This window comes from Varanus komodoensis, unplaced genomic scaffold, assembly GCF_004798865.1.
Source record: "Varanus komodoensis strain SLA01 unplaced genomic scaffold, ASM479886v1 scaffold57, whole genome shotgun sequence".
NCBI classification, from domain to species: Eukaryota; Metazoa; Chordata; class Lepidosauria; order Squamata; family Varanidae; genus Varanus; species Varanus komodoensis.
Genome location: NW_025336182.1, coordinates 3,862,994 through 3,890,915, shown reverse-complemented (window position 1 = coordinate 3,890,915; position 27,922 = coordinate 3,862,994). Strand labels below are relative to the sequence as shown.

Here is a 27,922-nt window from a genome sequence, read left to right as displayed (position 1 = left end):
CTAGATGCTTGATTGCCCAGGGGGCAAATACTCATTTAATAAATGCATTTCAGTCTTGCCTTTGTGCCCTATATAGGCCGCATAAATTTAATATTTCAAAACAGGATAACCACAACTATAGAAATAAAATAATGCTGGTTAAACCCATATTGCAAACACACATTGAGCAGCAGAAACTAAGTATTTGATTGCCAAAAGGTCTAGTGAAGAAACAACAACACCTTGTTCCTAAACTCCAAAAGAGAGCTAATTTCAAAGAGAAGAGCGCTCAAAGGGGATGAAAGCAAGAAAACCCTTGCTCCTTCCCGTCATGATCATACCAAAGCTGTACTTGAGTTTAAAGAAAGATTATCGGAATGTACAGAGGTCAGATTTCTCAGCAGCCGAGAACCTTAGCAAGATGAACACGGGGGTACAGAACCATTACAAATGGACAGAGGGCCTTAAATGCATTTTGGTGCAGAAAATCAAAATGCAGCCCTCCACTGTGATAAGAATATAGTTAAATGATTAACCATTTCTCCACCTTGACTGCTATCTCAAAACGACTTCTATGGAGTGTGTGTGTGTGTGGGGGGGAGCAATTTAGCACTTTATGGTAGGTCTGGTCATAGAAATCTAAAAGGCTATAAAAACTGTTTGTCTCCTGGGAGTCTTTCTCTGAATGATGCCTATAATTTTCACTTGTTGACAAGCCATTGCACATGGCTGTTGCTGTTGTTTGCGTTGAAGGAGCGCCCAGAAGCTCCATCCTAATTCATCAAGCTTCATAATACCTCCAGGCCTTTTGCTAATAGTTCATTACAACAGGAAATGGCCAGCAAAGTGCTCAATTCATCCCTGCTTCCTATATGTTAATGGTCTCTGGTGATGTTTTTGAACCTCACTGCTACAACCCGCTCCGATGGTAAGAAATGATAGACCAAAGGCCGTGTCTGTTACTCTCGGTTCAGGAAAGGTGTTTTAGGTTTCCAGCCTAAGAGGCCAGCACCGCAAAGCCAGCGTCCTAGGAGTGAGGGGAGAGCTTTTGACATGCCAGCAAAGGTGTTAGTGCAGACGGTTTTGATGGCGGTGTGGCAGCACCAAGATTTTGAATCATGACATGCAAGGCAATGCCAGCCAGCAGCAGAAAATCATAGTTCTTACATTGATCGCAACATTCATGACATGCTATGAGAGTAATTGAAATAATTGTAGCAACGTCCAGTCAAGATAAAAGTATGCCATCATAGCAAGCATACCTACAATTAATTGTATTTTTCCCTTATTTATAAGGTTTACTTTAGTAAAGGGACTTTCAAGTTGGGGTGCAGTTTTAATTATTGCTTAGCAATTCATTTGTACATTTTAATGATTAAGTAATTAGAGTAACCCACCTTGTCCTGAAGGCTTTGGCTGGCTAGAATATCAATGAGAAAGAAAAGAATTTCATGAAGTACAAAGACTGATATTTGCTTGCTTCAGAGGCAGCCTCTTCAAAATCAGTGGAACTTCAGAGTAAGGGGGCTCAGTCAGAAGCTTACAATAAAAATATTGAAAACATTGAAAAACATATACTGCATCAGATAAAAATCTCATTGGGAACAAGCAAAAAAAAATCAAAAACTTGGCAGAATGAAAACGCATCTAAGGGAGGGTCTTGGGTAAGGGAGTTATATAAGTTATATATACATTTATAAAAAATAAAAATGCAAGCCACAGTCTCAACTAACGCACATGTGAACACACTTGATCAGTGATATATGGAAAAACCAGTGTTCACCGGAGAGTAAATCGTATTGTCTCAGCTGGACTAATGACTGGGACCAGAAGCCTGGAACACAAAAGCTACCGGAGCGCTTCCAAGTCCAAAAAGATTTCCTGCAGCCGGCGCCTCTGCGGAAGATTTGGGAAGCAGCAATAAGGGCGCGGCCTTCTTAGTGCTGGCCTCCCATTTTGGAAGGTAGTCATCTTTTCAGTGCCAGGTTAAGACTGCCCTCTAGCCTCAGGCACTGAATGGCATATGATGGAACATTTACGTCCGCTCTCTCTGCAATGCATCTAGCATTTCAATTGAAATTGTTTTTAGCTGTTTGAATTGCTTTACATTTTGTAGACTGACTATGTGGTATACTAGTATTTGTGCTTTGCACTTTTATTAATTCCTGTGAACTGCCCACAGACTGTTGGGAGGGTCAGAAATGAGAAATTAATAGTAAAATAAAGAATATTGAATACCATGCTTCTAGAAGCACAGTCTTAAGTGTGCGTAGGGCCACAGGCTGTAGCCATAAAATACAGTAAGATGTAAATGTACATTGCTGGTACAATTCCCTATTTATCATTGGCCATGCAATATCTGCTAAAAGTCAGAGTTTATCTCCAGAGCCTACAAGATTTCTGAACGTCAGCAAAGCATTGTAATATAAGACACCCACCCCAAAACACACATGCACAATTCTTATTGCATGCCTTTAGCATCAAAGAATAATACTATAATAATACAGTTTATGTAAATTAAGAATGGAGAAGCCATAAAATGCTTATTCCATTCCCACACGAGCATTTACCGTAACAGAGTATACGTTCTCTGATAGTTTATATCAAAAGAGGTTTGAACTAGGCATCCAAGCCAATCTGCCTTAAGGCAACAAATTAAGTCTCCCCCTTATAAAGTGTTTTGGGTCATTCAAAATTCACAATAACAAAGAGGAGCTTCCCCCAGAAGATGCTACAACTAGAATAAACAACCACACAGGGGACAACGTCATAACGGCACAAATTGCTTCAAATGTGTTACCCAACAGACTCACGGATAGCTGTGAAATTTGCCATGGAAAGCTTTACCCTGGGAATCATTCCAAGTTAATTCTTACATTCCAACTTTAGAATTATCTAAAGTTACTTAATTACTTAATCTTATGCATGTTTAGACAGAAAAGGGTTATACTACTTCATCCATACTTGCCCTGAAAAGCCACACTCTGGCTAGGAAAAGCTGGGAGTTCTCAAACTTTTTTCTGTCTTACGCACGCATCAAGTTGCTCCCTTAGAAACCCAACAATGAGAACTTGAGTGCATTTGTCTTGCCTTGGCAATGTCAGCAGAAAACTCAAAATGCCAAAATCATGGATAAAATGTAAATATTTGGGGAACTTCAAGCAAATCCTTTTCAATCATACTCGAAGACCTTGCCAAGGTTTCTTTTAAAGGTTGTTCGAATGAAGAAGTTTGAAGTTAGCCCCAATTAAAACAAGGACATCACAACCAGCAACGGTTGGGTTCAGATTCTGGTTTAAGATCCTGGCTTGTTCTATTCTGGTAATCCCCCGTTTCCCCCCCCCCCCCAACTCTACACAATGGCTAATTAATCCAAGAAGTGCTGAATCACAGCACGCCAGACAGCAAGGACAGAGAGCAAGGGCACAATACAGGAGGCAAACAGACGTCCTGGCTTGCTGAACTAAGATATACACAGCCCAACTGGGCCAAAGTGTTAGCCTATTAAAGGAAGTAAATGTTTATTCTAGCAAAAATTTATCTTAGAAAAACAACGCTCCAAAGCGTTTAGATAAAGACCACAAAAGGGTCTTTTCAAAAGGGCGGCCTGTTACAGCAAACAACACCAAAAAGGTTCTAGCAGATTGGCTCAGTTCACACATGACAAACCCAGATTAAAAAAAAAGAAAAAGATCAGCTAAATGAAACCGGCATTGTCATTCTAAGGACATGCTGTGACTGGGTTGTTTACTAGGATGTGCAAACCAGGGACTCTGCTTTGCTTTCCCGTGGCAAGTCAAACGGTTCCAATCCTGGTTGTTCCAGGGACAAGAGCCGGAGAGCTGGGTTTCGATGCCATGCTAAATGCACAGGAACCACATCACTGGGTTCTTTAGCTGCTCCTTGGCTTTTTCACAACAAATGCAGGGTTGAAAGACAAGCACCCGTGTCTTCACTATCTGCTCACCAGATGATCGATTGTGATGTTTGCCTCCAGGAGCTCCCTGATGTACAGCAGTTTATCCTACAGGAGCAATATCTGCAAGGGCGTCCTGGGCATTTCCTAGCATTCTGGCCCCTTGGCTTATGCGTTTCACCAGTATAGCCATGTATATTTCTGTACCTATTTAAAACCTTTCCGCCGCTAATTAAGGCAAGCCTTCATCTATTTGACATATTGGACTCCAGCCTACATAAGCGTCTGACAAAATAATTAGAAATTGTTTGTGTGGCAGATCTGATGAGTTCTTCCGTGATGCGAAAGGATCAAGTTCATCATTAAATGGTCCCTTAGCTCAACTACAGACATCTTGCATTTAGTCCAGCTTGCCCCGTCTCTGAGGTTCAGCCTCTGTCTTCCTGTCCCTGTAAAGTCATTCTGTCATCCCTATTTTTTTGTCTTTTGCAGACGTGTGATCAACATGTTGCTAGTGGTCATTGCTGAGACAGTTGCTTTTCAAGACTCGGCTTCCTTCCCAGAGACTCTAGAAATTAAGCTTCTAATGCACACTGGCTCATGCGCACGGGTACATAAATGCACGGACCGTGGCGAGGTGCAGGCCACAAGGTCAGAAGAGCAGGACTTCTTGCTCAGCACGGCCAAACCCTTGCCCACCTTTCCCCCTGCTCTCTTGGCGCTTAGCTGCAGCACTCACGGGTATTCCTTGGGTGCTCCCGCTGCCTCTCTCACGGGTTTGCAGGGGCTTTACATGGGATGTTCCCCCCTGCAGAGGATCTCTCCTGCGTTGCAACCATCCCTGTTTCTTCTGGGTCCAGGAAAGTCAGGCAGAACGTGCTCTAACAGAGCCAAGCTCAGGGAGCCAAGGTTCCGTTTGGATGCCAGGAAGCACTCCTGACAGTCAGGACCCCGAGGGTGTGGACTGGGCTTCCATGGGAGGTGGTTGAGGCCCCACTGGTGAGGGTCTTCAAAGATAGGCTGGACATGCACATGGTGGGCATGTCATGAGCGGAGCCGGCTGGAGCCGGGAGTCAGACTAGATGGCCCGGGAGACCCCTTCTGACTCGCTCTGTTTCTATATTTCTGTGTTTCATTTGAATAATGTTTTCACAGAAAGCTAAAGTTAGTCTGAACATAAAGCAGCATCCAGATTAATACAGAATAATTGAATCGTTCTTGATTTGTTTCTGAGAATGTGGTTTTCCTCTTTGCATAAGGAGAGGTTGAGATTTTCCAGATGTCCTTCTGGACATGCAGAAATCTGCTCACGTTAAACCACATTATTATTTCAGCTTATCTGTGCCACGGATAAACAATGATGGCTGATCTCACCTTCTCAGTTACAGGAGAGTGCTTATATTTCATCAGTCTTTTAAGATGGAAATCCAGGGGGCAAAGAAAAGGACTGGCCATGATTTATAGACAGGCGTTGCAGCTGGCATGCAACTGAGAAACAAAAAATTTCACAATAGCATTCTTCTAACATGTGAAAAATATTTCTTGCAGGCGTTCTCCTCTAAACAAACAGGACTAAAGCCAGGGTGAGGAACTGGACCGTTGGGTTTCCCCCACCCCTTCCTTGGTCTTGCCCTCTTTCCCCAGCTTTCCCCCAGCTTTCCGTCTTTCCCAGCTTTTGTGCAATTTTTCCCTCTTCCAAAAGGTAGAAACATTTCACTTACAGCTTTGTTACCAATAAGAAAAGTTGGTAATGAGCTAGCATTTTGGTCTTCTGGCCCCTTACCGACTCCTGGAATGCCGTCAGGAGCTTCTCTGAACTAACGCTGGTGCTCAGCCTGACAGAAGCCGAACATCCTGCGGCACAATCGAGCGGCATACAAATGTTTTAAATAAACAAACAAACAAATCCTTAATGGCACCCCAACGTTGCAGAGGGAGCTGGTGGGGGAATGTACCCACAGTAGGGCTCAACTTGAACTCTGAGGAGCTGTCCGTGGTGCTGACCTCTGACCCCAGGAAGATTCGGCACGGCTGGCTGGGGTGAGGACTTTTTTCCTGTCTGAACACACACAGGATTCTGCCCTTAATCAGCTTATTCCACAGCTGAATGATTCATTTTGAGCTATACTTAAGCCTCTTCATTCCCTCGCACACTTATCATGTTGGCATCTTCGATTTATTCCAGGTCCTTCAAACCAAGTTCTTTCTCAGGTACAGGATCGTGCATTCTTCATGACTTCACCTGCTTTTCAGGATGGGCATCCGAGGTACAGCTGCATGTGCTGGTGGTTCCAGCAGGCCTTCTTGGTGGTGGCACCCAGGTCAGGGCACAATCCCCAGCAGTTTTACTTTGCCGGTGTCCATTACAAGCTCTTGCAGCTGCCAGTGAAATAGTATCCCAAGCTGTTTATTCTTGTCCTTTTTCTGCTCCAGTCACAGCCGGTTAATTGTTTTGTGGCTGTCAGAATATTTTGCAATAAAAACGTTCAGCTGCTTTCCTGCATGAATTAGGCCAGTATGATCTCCATATTTCAGATGGGGGGCTGGGAGAAAGCCGCTTCCTCTAAAGGAGCCCAAGTCAGCTAACAAAATGTAAACAGTAAATTTACCCATTCCGCAGCTTATTTACTTTGCTAACATGCTATTCTGTATTCTGTGCAACTCTTGGGGTGGGCCAAATTTCGCCTGCTTGTTAGTTTTGTAAGCACTTAAGGAACCCACTGGCTATACAATTCTCCACTGGACGTCAGAAAACAGATGAGGAAATGTGAGAACACGCTGTTCTGGATATTGTACAATCTTAATCTACATACGATCCAGAAACACCTATGATTTTTTGTAGCTGTAAGGCAGGATCTTTAGACAACTGAAAGTCCAAAAACTAGGGTCCCTGAACCAGTCCTTGAGGTCAGCCATCACTGGCACTGTTTCAAAATGGACCAGACAAAACTCCAGGGCAGAGCAAGCTTAAGCTGCTGTGCGTTGGCGGTTCCTCCTTGCTCGTGGATGTTTGCAGGTGCTTTCCATTCCTGTGAAGTGGCAGAGAAATCAAACAGATAATAAATATTAATCCCACAGGCCGTCTCTTGTGCTTTGCAACCCTATCGGCGGCTTTTTTGGGAGATCTGGGGGAGACCGCTGCCATCTGGCACCGAGCTCCAAAAGCGCACACTTTTCCAACAGTTCTGCTATACAACAGCCCCACCTTGTGGTCATATGGGAAGGAAGAGGAAGAAAAACTCTGGGGTAGGGGAACTGTGTAAAGGAGCCAATTTTAATCCCACTAAGAATCTGGGAGCAGAAGCCTCGTGCAGGGAACTTAATTTTAGGACCAGCAGAAACAGTCATCGGTTGCATTTCAGCCTGACAAGCCACAATCTCACACCTTGGCATTTTTCCATGAGCCACGCACATGAGCCTGGGAGAGGATGCTTGCCTTGAGCATTCGGGGTGTTCTTTTATTCTTCAAATGTTAACAACAAAGCCCAAACTGCATCCAGTCTGCAGACCTCCAGGAATACCACAGATGGACAGAAGACGGCAGTTTGACAAAGCACCTTCTAGCAAACCGTAACGAAGGGGTAAATATATGCTTGTGCGCACCATGTGCTAACGACAAAAACGGGCTCCACTCTGTGAATCCAAAAACACACAAAGGGGGTCGCCGTTTATCCATATTTCAACCAAGCTGGTCTTTGCATTCAGTGCCCAGTATCAAACACAAAAAAGAATAAAAGGAAATTACAAAAATTATAGCTTTAGACTCACCGGGGCTTTTATTTCCATATGGTAAGGCTGCCGCCCACCTGCTGTTCTGAAAGACTGAAACACCTCTCTTAGTTTTAAGCTCAGATAGGCTGATATTTCTGGTCTTTTGTCCTGCCCACTCATGCGCTTGGCCCTCTGCGTCACTGGGGTGGCCCTCCGTGGAGAAGAAATGGAATTTGGTCCATGAACTGGGAGGTTCGCCATCGATGGGGAAACGGGCAGAAAAGGGTGCACCTTCAAACAACAGATCAGAGTTCGAAGGCTTGGGTTACGGCTCCTAGGACGAAATGAACCAATATAATAAAAGTCACAGAAAGACAGTTGTGAATTATTATTTTATAGAAAAATGGAGCCGCTTCATTTCATATCGGAATGCGAAACTGCCTTCCACTTCCAAAACGCAAGCGTGAGCAGAGGGCCGCTGAATGTTTTGAAAAGTTCCCAGAGCAAAGACTTTTTCTCTCTCAAAGGAAGTCATGTTTCCCTGTTTTGATCCTAAGGGCAAGTTGCTGCTTTCCCTGAAGCTCCAGAGGAATCAGGCGCATGCTCATCAGCAGGGAAGCCGAAATATAATCCAAACCGGAGAACAAACAAACAAACCAAGAGTGGAACCAACCAGATTTTACTCCTAGCTCCCTCCTCCTTCGGTGCTCCGTTCCCTCCTCTTAACAGCTCCTTCCACAAAGCACGCCTCCTCTCCACCCATTCGAGGCGATATATAGGATCCTTCGGAGCGCTCCCGGGTCTGTGGTCTCCCTCCTTCCTTCCTTCGGGTTGCAACACGGTCCGAGGAGAGCGAGAGCAGGCGTGAGCGGGGCCCAGCATGGGTAAGAGACGCCGCCCTTCGCTTTTGGCCAGCTTGCCCAGGCAGCCCTGCCCTGCACGCAAACCAAGCGTCCCCCGGCGGGGGCTGCAGGTGCAGCGCACGGGGCTGGCGCACGGCAGGCGAAGTTGCGCAGAGCGCTCCTCTTTCCTTCACAGCTCCGGCAGCCGCCCCTGCGGGAAGCGGGAGGGTGCGGGCGGGCGTGCAACGGTTCTCCGGCAAAACCTGTGGCTTGCACGCGCAGGAACGAGCCCCCCGGAACGCAGAGGGGCCGGTGCCGGTGAGGAATTTCAGGTCGGGGCTGCACGGCTTGTGCTCCAGGCATTTCCTCCCGAAGTCATCCATGGGACCTCTGCGGGAGTGTGCCGAGGGCTGGGACTCGACACCGCTGGACAGGAGCGGCCCTTCCAAGCGGCCTTCCCCGCACCCTTTGGCCGGGAGTGCCGAGCAGCGCGCCCCGCACGCCTGGAGGGCACCGGCTTGGCGAAGGCTGCCGGAGGAGGTGCCTTTCCAAAACTTTTAGCCTCAGGCGAGTGTGCGCAAGGTTGCTGCAGCTTTAATCTTTCGGAGGAGTAGCTGCGTAATTACGGCTTCATGCAGCCGGAGGCTCCGCTGGTTTACTCTGATGTAAGTCCCGCTTCGTGCCACGGCGGGCTTCCTCCTAGTCCAGAGGGCGCTCGTAATCGGCGCTCAGATCCGCTTTTGGGCTGCGTGGCTGGAATCCTAAACGCGCGGTGCCGATCGTGCCAAAATTGTGCAACGAGAACGGCTCGGCCGGGAAGCCTCTGCAGACAAGTCGGGGCGCCGCGGCTGCGCTATGGGTTGGAGAGGCCATGCTGGAAGACGGTCCGGCCAAGGGGGATGTCCAGCCACTTGCAGGGCAGGGAGGAGGCGGAACGGGGCTCTTTCCAGAGAGGTCGTTGCCAGCGCCCGGCGCAGCAGGAACGGAGAAGGCTGCCCTGGTCCTTTCCAGACTGACGCATTTTATTTTATTTTATTATTTATTAAAGCATTCGGGCTGGCCCTGAGGCGCACGGCCCGCTCCATCAGCCGCCTGGAATCTGAACCTGCGTGGGGTGGTGGGGAAGGGTGCTGGACGGGAACTCGGGGAGCCGGCTTCCTTGTAAGCCTCTTGGGGGTCCTTGCAACGGGGTGGGGGGTGCGGGGAGCAGGCCATAAATGCAAAGTGATATCTATGGTTTAGATTTAGATTTGGAAAGCACGCCCATAGTCCTGGGGGGGCTCTCTGGGCAGTGCACAGTATAATAATAAAAACCAATCATAAGAATAGATAAAATGCATATGATAATGCAATTATAGGAACTGCACAGAGCATACACTTAAAATTACTCAGGTACGGTAGTAATAAAGCCATTATTCAAATTCCTAAAAATATAAAATTAATTCAATGTTTTTCAAACTTTAAAATATCTGGACAATAGGAATGTCTTTGCCTGTCGCCGGAAGGATAATAGTGCCAGGCATACTTCTCTGGGAAGTCTATTCCACAGGTGGGGTGAAACCACAGAAAAGGTCCCTCTTCTATTTGCTGCCCCACACCTCTTTGGGGGATGGCTGCTTGAGAAGGGCCTCTGCACCAGACCTTCGTGGTCGGTGGGTCGGCGTTCCTTCAGGGATCCTGGTCCCGAGCCAGTTGGGGCTTTATAGGTCAATACGAATCCTCTAAATTGGGCCTGGACCACAACCAGTGGTAGATGATACAAAATGTAATACAGGCACATGGACCAGCTTTGGTCAATAGCCGCACAGCCGTATTCCGAACCAGCGGAAGTTTCTGGACCGTCTTCAAAGACAGCCCCGCTCTGAGTACATTACAGCAGTCCAGTCCAGAGGTCACCTGGTGGTGTGCCACTGTGGCCAGGCCCTACCTGTCCAGGTAAGGCCACAGTTGGTGTCTCAACCGCAGCTGAAGGAAGGCACTCCTGGGCAGAGTCTACCTGAATCCAGCAGCACCCCCAAGCTACAGAGCCTGTCCTTTCCGGGGAGTGCAACCCCGTGCAGGACAGGTGGAAGTCCCCAGACAGTCTATCCACCAACAGCACCTCTTTCTTATCTGGACTGAGCCTCGGTTTACTGGCCCTCATCCAGTCCATACCGAGCTCACACAACAGTTCAGAACAGAAACAGCTTCCCCTGGGGCTGATGAAAATAAAAGCAGAGGGGTGACATCTCAGCCCACCCCTCTGAATGCCCTCGCCCAGCCTCCCCAGCACGCCTTGCGATACCTGTAGCCGGGCATTACAGAGAGGGTCTTGCCTCACTTCCTCATTAAGAAGGTTCCAGAAGTTAGTAAAGCCCTCCTTGTGCAGGGAAGCATTTAAAATGTCATTTTAATGTGTCCATTCTCCTCTCTCTCTCTCTCTCTCTCTCTCTCTCTCTCTGTGTGTGTGTGTGTGTGTGTGTGTGTAATGGAACCCTCTTTTGTGTAAGTGAAAACCTCAGGGTGGGGTTTTCTGCTTGAACTTTACAAACAGTCCCGGAGCTGTTTTGTCAAAGAATCGTAGAATAGCAGAGTTGGAAGGGGCCATGAAGGCCATCAAGTCCACCCCCTGCTGTTGCAGGACACCAGTTCACTCCACCCCACTCAGATGGCTGCCCAGTTTCTCCTTGAATGTCCCCAGTGTGGGAGAGCCCCCCCACCTCTCCAGGCAGCTGGTTCCACTGCTGTATTGCTCTGACACTGGGAAAGCTTTTCCTGATATCCAGCCTGAATCTGGGTTGTCGCAACTTGAATTGATTATTCCATGCCCTACACTCTGGCATTTGGCCAAGAAGTGAAGTAACAATGCTGGAGTTGCAATATTTTTCCTTCCCTCTAAGCCTGTCAAGGGCCACACCTTAAGTCAGAGGTCCCGAACTTGCAGCCCGCGGGCCAATTGCCGGGATGGGCGGCCCACCACCACCGCAGTGGTGGAATGCTTGCTGCGGCCCAGCCTCGCCCAGCCTCTACTTCCAGCGGCCCCCAGGTAAGTTGAGTTTGAGACCCCTGCCTTAAGTAAACCAAGAAAGACCAGGCAGGATTCTAGAGCTAGAAAAGGCGATGGGGAAAGGACGCCCCAAAGGGATGAGATATCCCACCTCCCCTTCTATTTCTATCCAGCCATTTTTCCTCCTGCAAGTAAACCAGAGCAGCTTCCCCAGGTTGTCATCTTCTCTCCATTTTATCCTCACAATGACCCTGTGGTGAGGCAGAGAGGCAGCGACTGGCCCAAAGTCACCCAGCGAGCTTCACGAGGGAATAGGACCCAATCCGCTGGTGTTCCGGTTCAGCTCTCGGGCCCCTGCGCTCCAGCGCAAACACAGCACAGGGAATACCTGAAACCGCTCCCTTGCGGCTGCACAGAAAAGGTTTGGCAGGCAACGAACATTGACAAAGCCAAGACGGGGGCAAACGAGCGGCCCAGACTTGTTTGGCTAAAGAAAGCAAAGATACGGAACAGGGTGAGGCTGGCAGCGGGTGGCAGGACACGCCATAAGAGGATTTGGAAGGGTCTGAGCCATGAGGAAGAAACGGGCTGCTATTCAGGAGGGAGGGTGGGATGCGCACAGGTAACATGAGAGCTGAACTGTGCCACAATTTGGCCTCTGTATGCGCCTGGGGAAGTAATTCTCTGGGACTGCAAACACTTTGAAGGCTTTGCTCCAGAGTAACTTATGTGCCTAGTGGGTTCAAGGTGATCCTGACCTGGGGAGAGGCCAATTTTCAAAAGGGGCAAAAAGGAAGAACTGGGAAGCTGTGGCCTCTCCCTTCGGTGCTGGGGGAGACCAGGGGTAGATGACAACGGAGCCCTTGCTAACAATGCAATGATTAGTGTGAGCCAGTGTGGATTTGCCAAACCTTCTCTGTCTTCTTTCGAAAGGGTTGCTAGCTTAGTGGATTGCGGGAATGCTGCGGATGTAATTTATCTTGGTTTCAGAAAACTAAGAGAGATCTTAGTGATATTTTGGGCAGAAAACTGCTGTAATGCAGGCTAAATCGGCCATTCCTGTCCCGGTGCTCCACAGATGGGTTGGACTACAAGTCTTATCCTCCCCAGTCATGATGGGAGTTGTTGGCCAGCACATCTGCAGGACACCAGCAGGACCCATGGACTAGACGACAGCGCTGGAGAGGAGTTTTGGCGCTGTTGGGAGAACCTAGAGGGTTCCTCTTTGCACTGGGGGAAAGTTTTGACAAGCAGGGTTCTAGGCACTGTGGTCGCTCAGACACCAGACAGGAGCCAGCAGCATGATCAGTTGCAAAAAAGCCGAATACTATAATGAGACCTGTTTCTAAATCATGGAAAATAACATGTTTACTATATTCTGCCCCATGTGAAAATTGTTTTTTAACAGCGATCTGAAAGGCAGGTTCTTGATCCAGCCACAATGCAAATATCTTTCTTCAGCTTATTGCTGCTATAAAACCATTTCATGCTTCTCTCCTCTCCTTTTTCTTCTTTTGTTTAATGTGTGACTTATTCAAGCAGGCTGCCAAATTCTAGCCAGATTGGTCTGTTGCAGCACACCCAGCAAAAAAGGGCTTAGAAGTTGTAAAGATAAGGCAGAAGATGCCCACTTGGTGGTGCTTGTAACAGATTAGCTACTGCCTCTTGGTTGTGCAGAGATAAAGAAGACAGTTACACCTTATAAAACATTTCAGTGCATCGCAAAAGCAAAGATTGCACCAGGCTGTTGCAATGTACCAGGAAGAAATCTGGGAAGTAACACCGCATGGTAAAATCTGGGGCAAACGGTTAAATTCAAGGCCAGGGTGGACGTGCGGCTTTTTCAGAGGTGCAGCTGAAAAGCTCTTGGGACCATGGAGGCCAGCCTTCTCTCAGACAGACACCCCTCTCTGAACTTCCAGCTCTGGGTTTTAAAAACCTTGAGTTCCTCTTAATTGTGGAGCTATCAAAGCTTAGGAAGTGGGCAACACCCTAACCGCTGCGGCACAGCGCTGGGTGGGGAATGTGGGGAGCTGTGGTCCCTCGTGGCTGGGGAGCGCCGGGGGGGGGGCTGTGGCAGGGGCTCCCCCCACAGACCTGGCTGGGGCCCGTTCCCTGTGGTGGCCCTGCAAGCGCCACTGAGGTCTGTGTCCACCCACCTGCATGACAAGACCCCTTGTGAAGCTGATGACCAGGAAGGTGAGGAGCGAATGAGGGACTTCTGGATCTGAAAGACGCCTGGGGCCAAACTTCCACTGCAGCTGACTGCTGTGATAAAGAGCATCTTGATGCGTGTGATAAAGAGCAGGTTTCCATGCTCTCTTTGTGCTGCTCTCCCTGGATCTGTGGGGACATCGCTGGCCTTAAATGTGGCAGAGCTGTGGATCGGAGAGCAGAGGCAGAGCCCTGGGACCGGACGGCCAGTGCGGCGTTCTGCTCACACGAAACCTGCAAGCGGGGCGCAGGTGCAACGGCACCCTTCTGCCCATGTGCCCCAGCAGTGGGTGTGCAGGCACACGGGTGCTGCAGGTAGCACAGAGCCACCCAGACTGGGAGCCATGGATGTGTCCTCCGTGCGAGTGACCCTCACTGCTCCCCATGGAATATTCCGTCTTCTGACGATGTGCCAGGAAAAGAAGCCCTTCCTTTTAGTGGCCCGAAATGTCCCGCCAGCCCCCTTGACCCCCTTGGGCTCGAGGATCAGGAGAGGGCAAGAAAAAAGCCTCGCCACCCACTCCCCCCACAAGGAACCCCTGTCCACACTCTGAGATCACCATCGCTAGTGCAGTGGAAAAGTCCATCTGGACTTGTTTCAAACCTCGTTTCGAACTGTGGCCAACCCGCTGGACGGCCCTCAAGCAGGGCACAAAGCCAGGCACCTCCTATCTGTCCTCAGCATCTGCTTTTGGAAGGTATACTTCCCCTGCACATGGAGGCTCCATTGAGCCAGCAGGGCTAATACCAGGCAACAGACCTCTTTGCTGCTATGGTTTTGCCTAATTTCCCTTCTAAAGCCACGCATGCTGTAAGGAACAGCAGCTCCTGGGCGGGACCGCTCGGCAAACAGCTCCCCGCTCATTGCGGAGAGGGGGCTTCTATCACCTGAATGCTTCCTTTAGCAACTGCAGGTAACTGGAGCTTCTTACGATTTTTCCCAGAGAAGAGACAGTCACCAAAAGAAAAAAAAGAGAGGGAAACGAACTGCCTGGATTGATTCGCTGTGTGTACATTGCCAAGGGCTTTCCGACCTTTGTCCTGCTCGTTTTAACAGCCCCAGGGAATCCGAGTACTGGATTGGCTTTCCACCGACCCGCACCTGGAAGTGGCTTACCCCTTTGCTCCTCCAGAGTGTGTGTCAGCCACTGATTCTGGCAAAGGGGCAGTGTGGAGCACCCCCCACAGAGATGCGATTGGAGGGCCAGAGCCAGGGCAGCTGGACTGCAGCTCGGGCAGGACCTGGGTTCTGCCCCCGTCAGGGCCACTGGAGCCCGCGGGTGACTGGGCCAGTTGCTGCCTCTCAGCCTAGCCGACCTCACATGGCTGTTGTTGTGAGGATAAAAGGGAGAGGAGGGGAACCCCAGAAGCCGCTCTGGGTTCCCTGAAGGAGGGCGGGGAAAGCAGGGCGTAAATACAATGGAATAAACGGCGTGAATAATCTCTGATATTTGTCGCATCCCGTATGAATAGGGTTCGAAACACAGGAAGTCAAATTTGGTAGGTCTGAAAGACCCCCAATTCCTCCAGCTGAGCAACACCAGTTAAACAGGAACAAGTCAGATCAGAATCCACTGCTGCGCTCTGAGCAACACCCTGGCTGGGAGCGAGAAATAAAGAAAGGCATTCAGCCGCTTACCATGATCGTAGAAACGGGGTGGAAGGTCCGCAGCAGGCAGGGATCGCCTTCCGTGAACATTTGCCTGTGCCCACGGGTGGCGCGGTTCTTATGTTGGCATCGGTCTCCCTTGCGTCTTCCAAGATCTAGCTGGTTAGTCAGGGTTGTGTGAATGTTAATATTTGGTAACAAGGCAAGCTGGTTGCTGCAATAAAGAAGACAAGTGAGCATGCCAATGTGTTAATCTTGTTGATTTGATGTTTTTACTTCTGTAGTCATAAGGTCTAGAAACTTGATTTTCACTTTTTAATAAAAAAAAGTCAAGACACTGGAAGCTGAATTCTGCATCATTCCCCATCTTTTCCCCACAGAATTCCCCTGTCCAAACCTAGTGAATTCTTCAAAAGACACGTACATCAAAATGCTTTCTGTATCCAGAAAAGATGTCTCTTGGGACACGGGTCCCAAGGCTTTCTGGAGCATTTTGACCCTCCCACGAATGTTTTGTTTTGCAGCGAAATGTGGAGCGTGTGGCCCTGGGTACAAAACCCCCCTGGACGCGATGAAAGGTAAGGCAACCCTTCTGTCCTCAGAATCCAAGGCACGGGGTCCTTGTTTGTTGAATGAACGCTTCTGCAGCCAGCCAGCCTTGCAAGGAGGTCTCCACAAGTGGGAAAGCAGACAGAGTTTATCAGGGTGAGACCTGTGGCCCCCAGGAAAGAGAAGCGCATGTGTTAAGGAGAGAACACTCGTTTTCAGTTGCCGTCTGCATCTGGCACAGCAGATAATGGATCCTGTTTTTTGCGGAACTTCTGGGTACAAGAGCCTCCGAGATTACCCTCTTCCAAAATTTGATAATTAGAGACGCAACGTTTTTATGTGGGGCTGGGGAAAAGTGCTGGCTGGGCTCCAGAGAGCTGTGTTCGTGCTCCGCCACCGAGTCCACCGGGTGCTTCTGGCCCACTCCCTGCCTCTCGGCCCAACCAGCAGCCACACCAGGGGCTGCCTCACCGGGAGACCTCGGCAAGTCCACGGTGTGGCCATCACGACCCATGTGCCCTCGGCATTAGTAAGACCTGTCCCTTCCCCTTCGTGTGCCTGGGGCTTTCTTCCGCCTGAGCAAACACCAGATTTATTCTGCCTTTGAAAAGGTCCCCGGGAAGAAATTGTATACCTGCCCTGCATCTACCGGAACACAGGAATAAAGAAGCCGGATTACCTGGCCACTGTGGACGTGGATCCAAACTCCCCCACCTACTGCCAGGTATGTTTTGCTGAGTGCAGAACCGGCTTTTCGTGGCACTGCTGCCCTGGAACGAGCACCAGTGTCTGCTCCTCTCCCAGGAAGCTGCTTCCTAAAATTATAATGGCTTCGGTTCTGTCCAAGGAGGGTGTTGGGGGAACCTCTGGACATGCACTGAGGCTTTGTCTGGACGTGCTGCGAAAGCAGGTGTGAGGACCTGAACGAATTAGCCCAATTTAGGTTGCAGGTGTGGCTCGCTTCCACGTGCAAAAGCTCCCTGCAGAGAGACGTACAGCTTACGAGGTGCTTACGAACTGCGGGTGATGCAACGGGTTTTGTGACGGAGGCCGGGTTCAGCCAAACCACAAGCCACTCCCAGCCCTTAAGTGTGGATTATCCATATTTGTGGCATTTCTTCAGAGATTATGGGCTAGCAAATAATACAACGATTTCGAAATTCCTCCTAGTTGCTACTTTCTGATGGGGGAAAGGTAAACCCTACATCACACACTTGATAAGAACTGACACGTCCTCGTTTCTGACAGGGTTAGAAGTCAGAAACTGAGTGGATCGGGCTGTCGGAGATGTTTTCTGGCAGAACTGTACGTTTTCTGCCTGAAGAACGCTAGGCATTTTCCCCCAGATGTGACTCCCAGTAACACTTGAGTGACTCCGGTTACTAAATGGTTTGTTTACTTTGGTGAAGGAGGCCGGTGGTTTGTTCGACTGGTTTGACAAGGCACCTTGTCCATTCGTTTGCGTAGCAGCGTTTGAAAGACCCTGCCGTGCAAAGAAATATCGCACGCAGCCAGATCTGTCCACTGCTACAGGGCACCGTACACGAGCGATGCTTAGGCAAGGAACTCTCTCCTTGGGCAGGTGATAGCAAAGCCAGGTCCCCCCCCCCCCCCCCCCCCGGTTGATGTCAGAGAGGCCAACTGTATTCTCCGCTTCACGTGATGAAGCCACAAACCAGGCCAGGGAGTTTGGCAAGCCAGATGAGGGAGCTGCAGACTCCAGTCCGTAAGCTGGAGGTCCCGCGCTTCCGCCTGAAACCGCGACTGCGCTGTGTCCTAGGTCATCCATCGCCTGCCGATGCCCAACGTCAACGATGAGCTGCACCATTCGGGGTGGAACGCCTGCAGCAGCTGCTTTGGGGACACGACCAAGAAGCGGAACAGGCTGATCCTTCCCAGCTTGATCTCTTCGCGGATTTACGTGATCGATACAGGCACTGATTCGCGAGCCCCCAGGCTATACAAGGTACGGGCTTATACCTTATGACAGCATCAAGTTCTGGGGGATAGGCCTCCCCAGAAAACTGAGCCAAAACTGAGCTATGGGACATCTCATTGGCCTAGCATGGCGTGCAGCCATTTTCAGTCGGCATCCAAATCCGTTGGGAAGAAACTCGGGCCATCGCAAGACAAGGACGGAGGGCACCGCTGGCGCTGGGGTTGCTACAGGAGTTTTCAGAACCTCTTGCCGGTTAAGCACGGAATTAAATTTCCGAGAAACTTTTGGAGCCTGCATTCCAGTGGAGAGGAGCACAATTCTGGTCCTGGGGGCCTGTAGCCCAATATGCGTGTTCGAACCGCCAGAAGCCTCGCTCTGACCGCAGGCACCTTTTTCTCTAGGCTGTTGAGCCCATCGACGTATTCTGGAAGTGTAACCTGGCCAACCCTCACACGACTCACTGCCTCGGCACCGGTGAAATCATGATCAGCACCATGGGAGACCCTTCTGGCAACGGAAAAGGTATCTCTTTGAGAAGGGGCCGCCCAAGGGCCTCGCAGGTGGCGGCCTTGGCTGCGTGTGAGCAGAGCAAGACCCTGCTCAGCACCGCGAAAGCCTTACTTCTCGGAGAAGTGTGGAGATTTGCATCATGTTTTCACATTGCCTCATTTATTTTGCAACTGCAGATACTTTACCAAGATAGGTCTTCTCTCCCAGAGGACGGGAAATTACATTCCGCTACCCCTTACTTCCCAGATCTCAAACGGTTGTTGTTTTGCAAACAGAAGGGCTAGAACTGCAAAGCCAGTGTGGCGTCGTGGTTAAGAGCCTGGGACTGGGACTCTGACGATCTGGGTTCGAGTCTCCACTCGGCCATGGAGCCAACTGGGTGACTTTGGGCCAGTCACAGGCTCTCGGCCCAACCTACCTCAGAGGGTTGTTGTTGTGGGGAAAAGATGGAGGAGGAGAATGATGTGAGCTGCCTTGAGCCCTTTGTAGGAAAAAGGCAGGATAGAAATCAAAAAATAAAGTTCATTAAAAGGAAGGAAGGAAGGAAGGAAGGAAGGAAGGAAGGAAGGGCAAGGGCAAGGGCAAGGGCAAGGGCAAGGGCAAGGGCAAGGGCAAGGGCAAGGCAGGAAAGGAAAGGAAAGGAAAGGAAAGGAAAGCTGTTTGGAAAAATGGCGGAGGCCAATATGTGCAGGATGCTGAAATGCTCGCATTCTGGTGGGTCACTGGAACAGCCCTGCTAGGGCGTTTCAAGACACGGTGATGTTTTCAGGAAATGCTCCTTGTGAGTGACAGTCCTTCTTATCACTGCTGCTCTCAGGTGGCTTCATCCTGCTGGATGGGGAGACCTTTGAGGTGAAGGGGAACTGGGAGAAAGGATCCAAGGTCCCGTCGCTGGGCTACGATTTCTGGTACCAGCCGAGACACAACGTCTTGATGAGCACGGAATGGGGCGTACCGAAGTGCCTGGCCAACGGGTTTAATCCAGCCGATTTGCAAAAAGGTAAGCAAACTAGTCCAACAGAAAGGAAGGCAAAGAAAGAAGCCTCCCAGGGAAAAGCCGATGTGTGAAGCTTAGTTCTGCAGAGAATCCAGAAACAGGTGCCTTGCCAAACTGGCAGGTTACACGACTTGCACAGGGAGGCCCCAAGCCTTAGGAAAGGCATTCCTATGGGATTGGGGGAAAACGGCAGGAAAGCCAGGAAGGCGCAGAACAATACGGCAAGGGAAAGGCGCATCCCAGGGCCAGGGACTCTGTGTCTCTGAAGTAGATTTTGCTTTGCTGCTCTTCGTGCCTTGTTATCTTCATTCGACCCCCTTCATTTTTGAAGGCTGCTACGGTGGGAACATCAATGTGTGGGACTGGACCACCCACAAGCTCATCCAGTCGATCGATGTGGGGAAAAACTCCATCCCGCTGGAAATCCGGTTTCTCCACAACCCTGACGCGGCAGAGGGCTTCATCGGCTGTGCCCTCACCAGTGTGATCCATCGTTTCTACAAGGATGGGGTAAAGGCAGGAGTGGCTGAACGGGTTTTGCGGATGGGGCGGCATAGAAGTCTTCCAGATAAATAATAAATAAATAATGCAGACTTGGTTCTTACAAGCAGAGGGTTCCAGATGCAAAGCCCAGAACCAAGATCGTGGCTAGGCAGCCAGGACGGCTCAGAATCGTCTTTCTGGGTGAGAAGGCCCACCCGTTTTCTCTGGTTTCAGGAGGCGTAATCAGTCTTAGGAACCGGATGTGTTTCCTGCCTCTGCTTGACTCTTCCGTTTTGCTCTTCCTGGGCTTGGGTTCCTGCTGGGGTGCACAACACACCCCACAGGCCAGACATGGGCTTCTGCACCCGCCTCCTCCCCTTCCGTGCCTTTTCTAGTCTTTTTCAACCAGGGAAAAAATAAAAAATGTGGTGGTATTTGGTGCCGGTATTTGGTGGCAAGTTCTGATGGCCGAGAGTGATGCACCCGTAGCTTGAAAACAAGCCAATTTTACCCTGCCTGCACCTTGACAGAGGCCTAGAAGGGCCAATGGCTTAGGATTTTACCATAATTAAGCAGTACAGAAGTATCAAAGCTAAGTATAATTTTGTTTTCTAACTAAAGTTGCCTGCTCTAAGTTTGGGTTGCTGCCAAACCATGAGTTTTGCAGACTGCCCCCTTTCCATAGGGGCGACGGCAGCGTGAACCATGGCAGGTTTGCCTGGAATGCTCTTCCTTGCCTCAGTCTTTCTGCCGAGGCAAGGAAGGAAAATATAACTCACTGTGGTGTCATTAGGGCAGAATGTCAGGGCACTAACCTGGGTGCCGCTGAGCAGAATAACCAGGAAGGCCCCCAAACACGGCAGGGGTGCCTTCCCGCATTGGAAGGCAGAGGAGGAAGGCCTGCTCTCATGTAAAGGGGGAGCGGACCCCGAGTAAGACCGCTTAGCCCGGAGTCTAAGATCTCCTGACCGCACCTCCAGCAGCTGAGGGGGCCTGGGGGACACCCCCTCCCCACAGTGGTCTGATCTTGATCTTCAGATGGGATCCAAGAAACGCTTTGCTGACCCAGGAGGCCAGCGAGGGCAGGGAGCCAAAGGTTTCAGGTCGTTCCTGGGACCAGAAGTCTTGCACAGGCGTTCTGCCTTTGGAAGCATAAGAAGCTGGCAGTGCTTCGTATCTGTCTCTGCGAGGCCGAGGGAGAGTCGAGCCAGAGACGGGGCGAACGCTCGTCCGGCAGAGGGACGGCGGTTGTGCAATCACAGTGGCTGCCTGGCCGGAGGCCAAACGCTGCATGTGGCGGTTGCCACCGCGTCTCCGTAAGTGGCTCGGTTCTCTCTCCTGTTGGGCTAGCGCAATCATTAACCGCCCTGTTTGCCCCATTGCAAGGGAGTTGTTTGCTCAGCTTTTGTGCAGCCTTGGTGTACGCGGCGTTAAATACACAAGATCGCAAGACAATCCTGCCGCGGAGATTAATTGCATTCTCTGCGACGTATCGCTGCATTGCCCACGCAGGCTTCAAAGCGTGGAGGGGCTGAGAGGCGGCCATGCACAAGGAGAACCTTCACCGAATGCCTTCTCTCCTCCTCTGCCAGAGCCCTCCCAGCCGTAAGATGGTGGCACATGTGCTCATTAATTTAATATTTTTCTTGCCAGACTTTCCCCCCCCAAAAAACACAAGAAGTCTCTCCTCTTCTGCTTTTTATCTTCACAGCAACCCTGTGAGGGAGGTTAGGCTGAGAGCGAGTGACCCAAAAGTCACCCAGTAAGCTTCGTGGCCAGCTGGGGATTAGAACCCAGGTCTATGAAGTCCAGCAGCCTGACCGTAAATCCTAGACAGGAGCCCTGCTGAGTTGGAATCTCTCTCTGTGCTAAGGATAAGGAGGGAATTAGGCTAAACTGGCATGCGCAACTGTTACGCAGCTGGTGTGCTCCTTCATCTCACGGTGGTGGCCGGTGCTCTGGCCACGCGTCCATGCCTCCCTGCGGAGGCTGCAGGAATTCACCTCTCCCTTTTCACTGCCCCATTCTCAGAACGGGACCTGGGCAGCGGAGAAAGTGGTCGAGGTGCCCAGCAAGAAGGTGGAAGGGTGGCTCCTGCCAGACATGCCGGGTGAGTCCCACGGGCTTCGGAAAGGGCTGCGGGAGGGTGTCTCGGGGTGGGCCGCCTCTCCCCCTCCACGCAGCCTCCCAGTCTTGAGAGGCGGGAGTCTCCAGGGCAGCTCGGAGCAGAGGTGGGCGGGAGGTGGATGGCCGTCTACCTGGGATAGGTCCGGGGCTGGTGCCAGAAGTCAGTGTAACGGGGCACCTGCCAAGGGCCACTGTTGGAAGCCCCCTGGCATCGCTCCTGCTCTTCACAGCTGCGGAGGCACATGGGCCTGTGGCTGGTGTCCATGGTGAGAAGGCCGGCTGGCCGAGGGAGTGGGCCCTGGAGCTGGCCCTGGGAAGCTCTCCAAGGGACTTTCCAAAGATCTGGAAGGGATTCCAAGCTGCGACAGCTGAACTGCAGCATGACAAAAGACCTGTCTTCCTCACAAATTCGGCTGCTGGAAGGAAGAACACCGGTGGGAGGGAATGGAAGTGTTTGCCGAGGGGCTTGTGCGTGTGCTCCACACACGCGTGTGGATTCCTGTCACACCACCCTGATCTTCCTTCTGTGTGGCGGTACTCTTGGTGTAAGGTCATTTGCTCAAAGACGTATGACATGGTGGGTTTCCACCCATGACTTCCGGCATGCTTGTTGTCCTGGCATTTCCCTTGCTGACTGCCCTTGGTTAATTTAACGAGGTATTTTATACTTTGATGGATTGGTTTTGCGTTATTTTATCGTGGTTGTTTTTAATCTTGTGAACTGACTGGTGATTTCAACAAACGTGGGCTTGACATCTTAGGAGATATATAAATGCTTCATGGTTCTCTCCCATATTTTCCATAAGGTCTCATCACGGATATCTTGATCTCACTGGATGATCGGTACCTGTTTTTTAGCAACTGGCTGCATGGAGACATCCGCCAGTATGACATCACTAATACCAGGAAGCCCAAATTGGTTGGACAGGTAAAAGCAAGCCTTGGTTGAGTTCCCAGCTGTACAATTCCCTTAATCTCGCGTTTGTTCATACCTCAGTACGTTAACTGCCTCCGGAAGTCCATATGGGGCATGCACGCATACATATATATGGTTATGTGAATATTTATGGCTTTATTCCAATGGAAGAATATAGAAATATGTAAAGCAACTAATAGAAAAAATGAAATAGCTACCCATCTGCCAGGAAGTGGCAAGGAGGCCTGGTGGATCTCTCTGGGCAGGCTCTGCGAAGTCTATGTGCCACCACAAAGAAATTCCCATCTTTCACAGCTGCCCACGGCAGCCCCAACATGGGATGGGCCTTAAGCAGGTTCCTTTGGGGTCGGTCGTCCGCTGGTCCAGTGCCAGAAATGGTAGAAAAGTGCTCTGCTGGGGATGTTGGTGATCCCGGGGCATGCCTTCCGTGGAATGCCGTGATTCCCCAAAGAGGCTCTTGAAGGAAAACTGGTTGGCAGCTCCACGGTCCCGAGGGATAAATTGACGTGGTTCTGCCACATGGGCTGGGACAGAAAAGGGCACCTTGTAGGTGTGTCCTCACCTGATTCCGTTGGTTGTCCCTGCAGGTGTTTATCGGAGGCAGCGTCGTCAAAGGAGGGCCAGTCACCGTGATCAAGGACCAAGAACTGGACTGCCAGCCGGATCCGTTTATCATCAAGGTAAAGCATGGGAGCGACGTCATATAGCTGTTAATTCATCCACTGAACAGGTGGCTTGCAAGCAAAAGCCCCATGGGTTCAGGTCGCAGGTCGGCCTAATTCAATATCCTGTTCTCTAAGAACTTGCAGGGAGAACCAAAAGCTTCTAGGAAGCCAATTTCAAGAGTTTCGCCCCCAGTCAATGCCTTCCTCTGCTCTGTTCAGTTGTCTAAGCCAGCTCGGTTCTCCATGGGAGGCGCTGGCTGCATGCTCGTAATCCCCAACTCTCGGGGGTCTGAGGGTGCACAGAGAGAAATTGTCCAACCACCAGAACCGCTCTTGCGCGGTGCAACGGCGCCATTGGCTTTTTTTAAGCACAAGGGCGATTCTGTATTTTCTGGAAATCGCGCCAGGAGAAACTCGTGCACCTTTGCACTTCCTCTCTACTGGGACACAGTGGAACGTGCAGGAAGGCAGAGGAAGGAAAATCCTGGGGAGAAACACGCAAACAGCCCACCGGGAGTGGCTGGATCTGTCACCTCCTCCGTGAGTGTGCCTGGTCCTTCTGAGGTGGTCACCGAAGCCCCCAGTGGCCTCCAAGGGTGGGGGGCTCCATAAGCTAACTATGCATTGTGTGGAAAGGGCTTTGTTTTATCTGCCCTGGGTCCCCTGATCTCTGTCCCCCTAAACGCATGCGTGCATCTCGGTCAGAAGAAAGGGAGGCGAATAATTCTCCTCATCACGGGACTCTTGGAAGGCCTCGTTCGTCTCTCTTGGGCTCTTCGGCCTCCTCTCAAAAGGAATGAGAGGAGCTGCGTGTTGATTTCGACCGGACTGCAGTGCCGTGCACGACCCGGCTCGATGGGACTTGTTGTTCCGCCTCTGAAACGGACAGAGGCCGCTCATATGTGGTTTCTCTCCCACTCCAGGGGACGCGGGTTCATGGCGGCCCCCAGATGATTCAGCTGAGTCTGGATGGCAAGAGATTGTATGTCAGCACCTCCCTCTACAGCGGCTGGGACAAGCAGTTCTATCCAGACATGATCAAGTGAGCTGCCTTGCCTTTGAGCGGCCTTCCCCTGGGTTTGTGCGTAATGTCGCGAAGGGTTCCCCAAAGGGGCAGAGAAACTCTGCACGGTCCCCCAAAAGCTCCTGGGGTCTGGCTTTGCCGCACCCATGAAATCGCCGCCTTTGCTCATGACCTGTTTCTACCTCTTTGTTTAGGGAAGGCTCCGTCATGTTGCAAATCGACGTGGACACCAAAAAGGGTGGCTTGAGCGTGAACAAAGATTTCCTCGTGGACTTTGGGAAAGAGCCGGAGGGCCCCGCTCTTGCCCACGAGATCCGCTACCCGGGTGGAGACACGACCTCCGATATTTGGCTCTAAGAGCCTTGGTGGAGCAGAGCCCAGTAGGACAGAGGGTGTGGGTTTCTCCTTTTTTCTAACTCCAGGTGTGAAAATCGATGCAGTTGGGGCCTCTACATAGATCAGTGTAACATTTCCACAGCTTTGCACGCAGTTCTGCCTTCCTGATACAGACTGAACACCAGCCTAGAATCCACAAAATGAAGTTGTCCCGCTTCCACTGAATTCTACCTTTTCAGTTGCAGTGTTGACTGCGTGCTTGAGCATCCTGCCAAATTAGAATAAACAGTGCATCCCAAGCCCCTTATGCATAGAAACCTAGTATCACAATACAAAGTTTCATGATTCGCTTTCTCCTTGAGATGCTAATTGTCCATGTGCAGGGACCTGGGGGTCTTTTGGGGCGTGTCTGTACAAGGAAGAGTATTTGAAAATGCACCTCCTCCAGCCTCTAAGTTAAATGGTGTAATCCAGGATAATTTACACCGCTTGATTATTTCTATAAACCTGCCCTGAGTCACTCCAGCCTGCATAGTTTAGTCTTGCCTGTATGTCTATTCTGCTCCCAGAAAGGAATGTGACAACCTGTGAACATCCCAACCCCGAATCAGAAAGTCCAGCCGGATTGAATAGTTTGAATAGGGGCGGCAGTCCTTTCAACTAGCTTGGTTCTTGAGTCACAAGTATAGGCAAGCTGGGGAAAAACAGGATCATCAAAACTTAGTGGATTGATGATTGTAGACGGGTCTAGAACCACAATCCCAGCAGAAACATTCGGCACTCCTGGGGTCTCAACTAGCCCCTCCACCCCAATTTCCAAGCTTTTGTGCAAGTTTCTACAAGGATGAAGCGCTGCTCCGAAGGTGTAGTTAGAAAAGCTTGAAGCTACAATTTGGCCCACTGTTCTAGACCGTGTGCCAGAGAGAACTTCCACTCCAGCAGTCTGGGAGTGCAAAATGGTTCCTTTTTATGGAAATGGAAAGGCAGCCCTGCTGGATCCGGGGCTGTTCCTCCTGGAGCAGGCTGCCCTGCTTCCAACAACAATCCCCCTGCTTTCTGTGCCCCAGCACCCGGTTGCCAGAACTGCCCGAGAAAGGGGCCGTCTGTAGGCATCCTGATTCCTGGCCACCGATTACTCTCCACGTCGTGCGGTCGGCTGCCCGGTGCTGAAGCGGTTCCTGCGGCACCCGTGTCTGCACAGCTTCCTGCGTGGATCGTGCTGGGGCCGTGGAAAATGCTTGACTCAGGGATAAGCAGCGGCTGGCACTTTCCCTAGAACAGACTCCAGGACCCCCCCCCCACCCTTTATTGTCAAGTTCATCCGCAAAATGCCCTGAAGACCCTCCCCTTTCAACTTGGTGCAAGAACCAGATCACTGCAGCCTGCTTGCGGCAGAAGCAGCTTGCCACATGCTTCTGATGCGAACTCCCAGAATCCCCTGCCGGCATAGCCAGAGATCAGGAATGCTGGGAACTGAAGTTGCAAACATGGAGATCTTTTGTCCACCCTGGTGTGGGCCTCCAGGGGCACTGCACCAGCCCTGGCAGTTTTCATGTACCCAGATGAGGCTTCCGATTGGGGTTCTCAGTTCCTCCCTCATAGAAGTATTTTCTTTTCTGCTTCCATAGGATTGTTCCTTTGCTATGGACCTTTAAAAGGGCAGAGAGCCAAAAATTATCAGTGTACAGTCCCAACCATTGATCTTCCCTCTTGAACATTCACACTCACCGAGAATACGTCCATGTAAATCCAGAGTTTAAGATGAAGTCCCGAAGGAACTCGGCTGCCAGATGCAAAACAGGGCTTTGCTCCTTATGCAATAATACGTTTTGCCACAAGAGGGCACCATTGTTCGCACTTCGCACAAGCCCTGGAACGAAAAGTCGCCTCGTCGGGGCCGAAAAGCCAATCCAGTCTTGCAGTAGTTTAATATCTCACCCCCAAATAAGAAAAAAAGGTTGAAAATGAAAATTCTCTGCCAAACAAGAATCCTCCTGGGAGAAGGCAGGCCAGTTAGAAAAGATCTCAGACTGCTCAAATTGTGTAGAAAAGGTGTCTGCTTCCACCTTTAGAATATGAGGTTTTAAATAAACCAGCGGCACAGTCATTTCTGTGTTGGGACTCGGTGTATGGCCAGCTACAATTCAGCATCCTTTCATCGAGCTGACATGTCCCTGCGGTGCCCAGGAAAACTACTCCAAGCCCTTGTCCTGTCCAAGCATTGCATCCTTAAGTTGCTAAGACAAAAGTCTAACGAATTCCTTTCAAATTTCCTTTCTTGCTCTGAAAATCACTATCATTCCTAAAATCTTGTACACACTGAACTGCCTACTGTAGCTGAGATGATTTACAAACCACACAAATAATAAAAATAGTTGCTTTGCTACACTTTCTTTTTCTCTCTTTCTTACCTGTTTGTTTGTTTGTTTGTTCGACAACCAAATACTTTTCCCAACAGCCAGCTGTTTTCTCCTTCCTTCAACTCGAGTGTTGGCGCACAGCCGCCAACCATTAAAGCAGTCCGTGGTCATGAAATACACCATCATGTTAAATTTAGGACTGCAAAGTCAGGATATTTTGCATGCATAATTAGTCCAAAAAATGCACTGCCCCAGGGTGCAGCACTGGTGGCCCACACCAAAAAGGCTTTAAAAAAGGAGCGGATACACACACATGAGCTTATCCAGGGCTCTCGGCAATCAGAACAAAACTCAGAATTTTTGTTTTCCAAGGACCTGTGAATGGGAGACACGATGACTCCAGAACAAACCACTTCACATTACAAGCCTCCTTGGAAGCATCCAGCCAGACTTTGGTCTGAGCAAGGCAGGCAAAATCTCTTTTAGACAGTCTTTTCCTCCTTAACAAATTTTCTTTTTCTGGCAAGCGAAAAGCCAGAGGAGGTTACACAATGAAGACACTGTTGTCCAGATGTCTAGTAAAATCCTGCCCGTCGGGTAGGAGAACGTGCAGGCAAACTAAAAACCCAATGATTTGACTTGTGCTTTAAAAGTAAATTGTTCTGATAGAGCATTTTTTGTGTTTCGCGGTGGTTTCACCGTGGTGTGGCGGGGAGGTTTGGTCTTATTCTGGCAGCA

General features: G+C 50.3%; 1 protein-coding gene and 1 long non-coding RNA gene across 4 annotated transcripts in view; one reads left to right on the top strand and one right to left on the bottom strand.

The window, feature by feature from the left end:
- Positions 1-4,973: 4,973 nt before the first annotated feature.
- LOC123032859 overlaps positions 4,974-27,922 on the bottom strand; it is a 33,123-nt gene continuing 10,174 nt past the window's right edge. The window contains exons 2-5 of the long non-coding RNA XR_006416551.1: positions 15,288-15,471; positions 7,664-7,940; positions 7,281-7,528; positions 4,974-6,924 (exon numbers count right to left, since the gene is read on the bottom strand). This is a non-coding gene — a long non-coding RNA (uncharacterized LOC123032859). The remainder of the gene's footprint in view (positions 6,925-7,280; positions 7,529-7,663; positions 7,941-15,287; positions 15,472-27,922) is intronic.
- On the top strand, positions 8,384-27,085 carry SELENBP1 (selenium binding protein 1). Of its 3 annotated transcripts, none has more exons than XM_044449037.1 (12): positions 8,384-8,490; positions 15,782-15,835; positions 16,418-16,530; positions 17,587-17,772; positions 18,147-18,267; positions 19,073-19,255; positions 19,584-19,762; positions 21,767-21,845; positions 22,669-22,790; positions 23,387-23,479; positions 24,388-24,506; positions 24,683-27,085. In XM_044449037.1, exons 1-12 carry the CDS (start codon positions 8,487-8,489, stop codon positions 24,843-24,845), a joined length of 1,416 nt encoding a protein of 471 aa, XP_044304972.1. In that variant the 5' UTR covers positions 8,384-8,486; the 3' UTR covers positions 24,846-27,085. The 3 variants fall into 3 exon arrangements, with proteins under 3 accessions (XP_044304972.1, XP_044304973.1, XP_044304971.1); XM_044449038.1 differs by lacking the exon at positions 8,384-8,490 and adding an exon at positions 11,454-11,473; XM_044449036.1 differs by lacking the exon at positions 8,384-8,490 and having other exon boundaries at positions 15,571-15,835.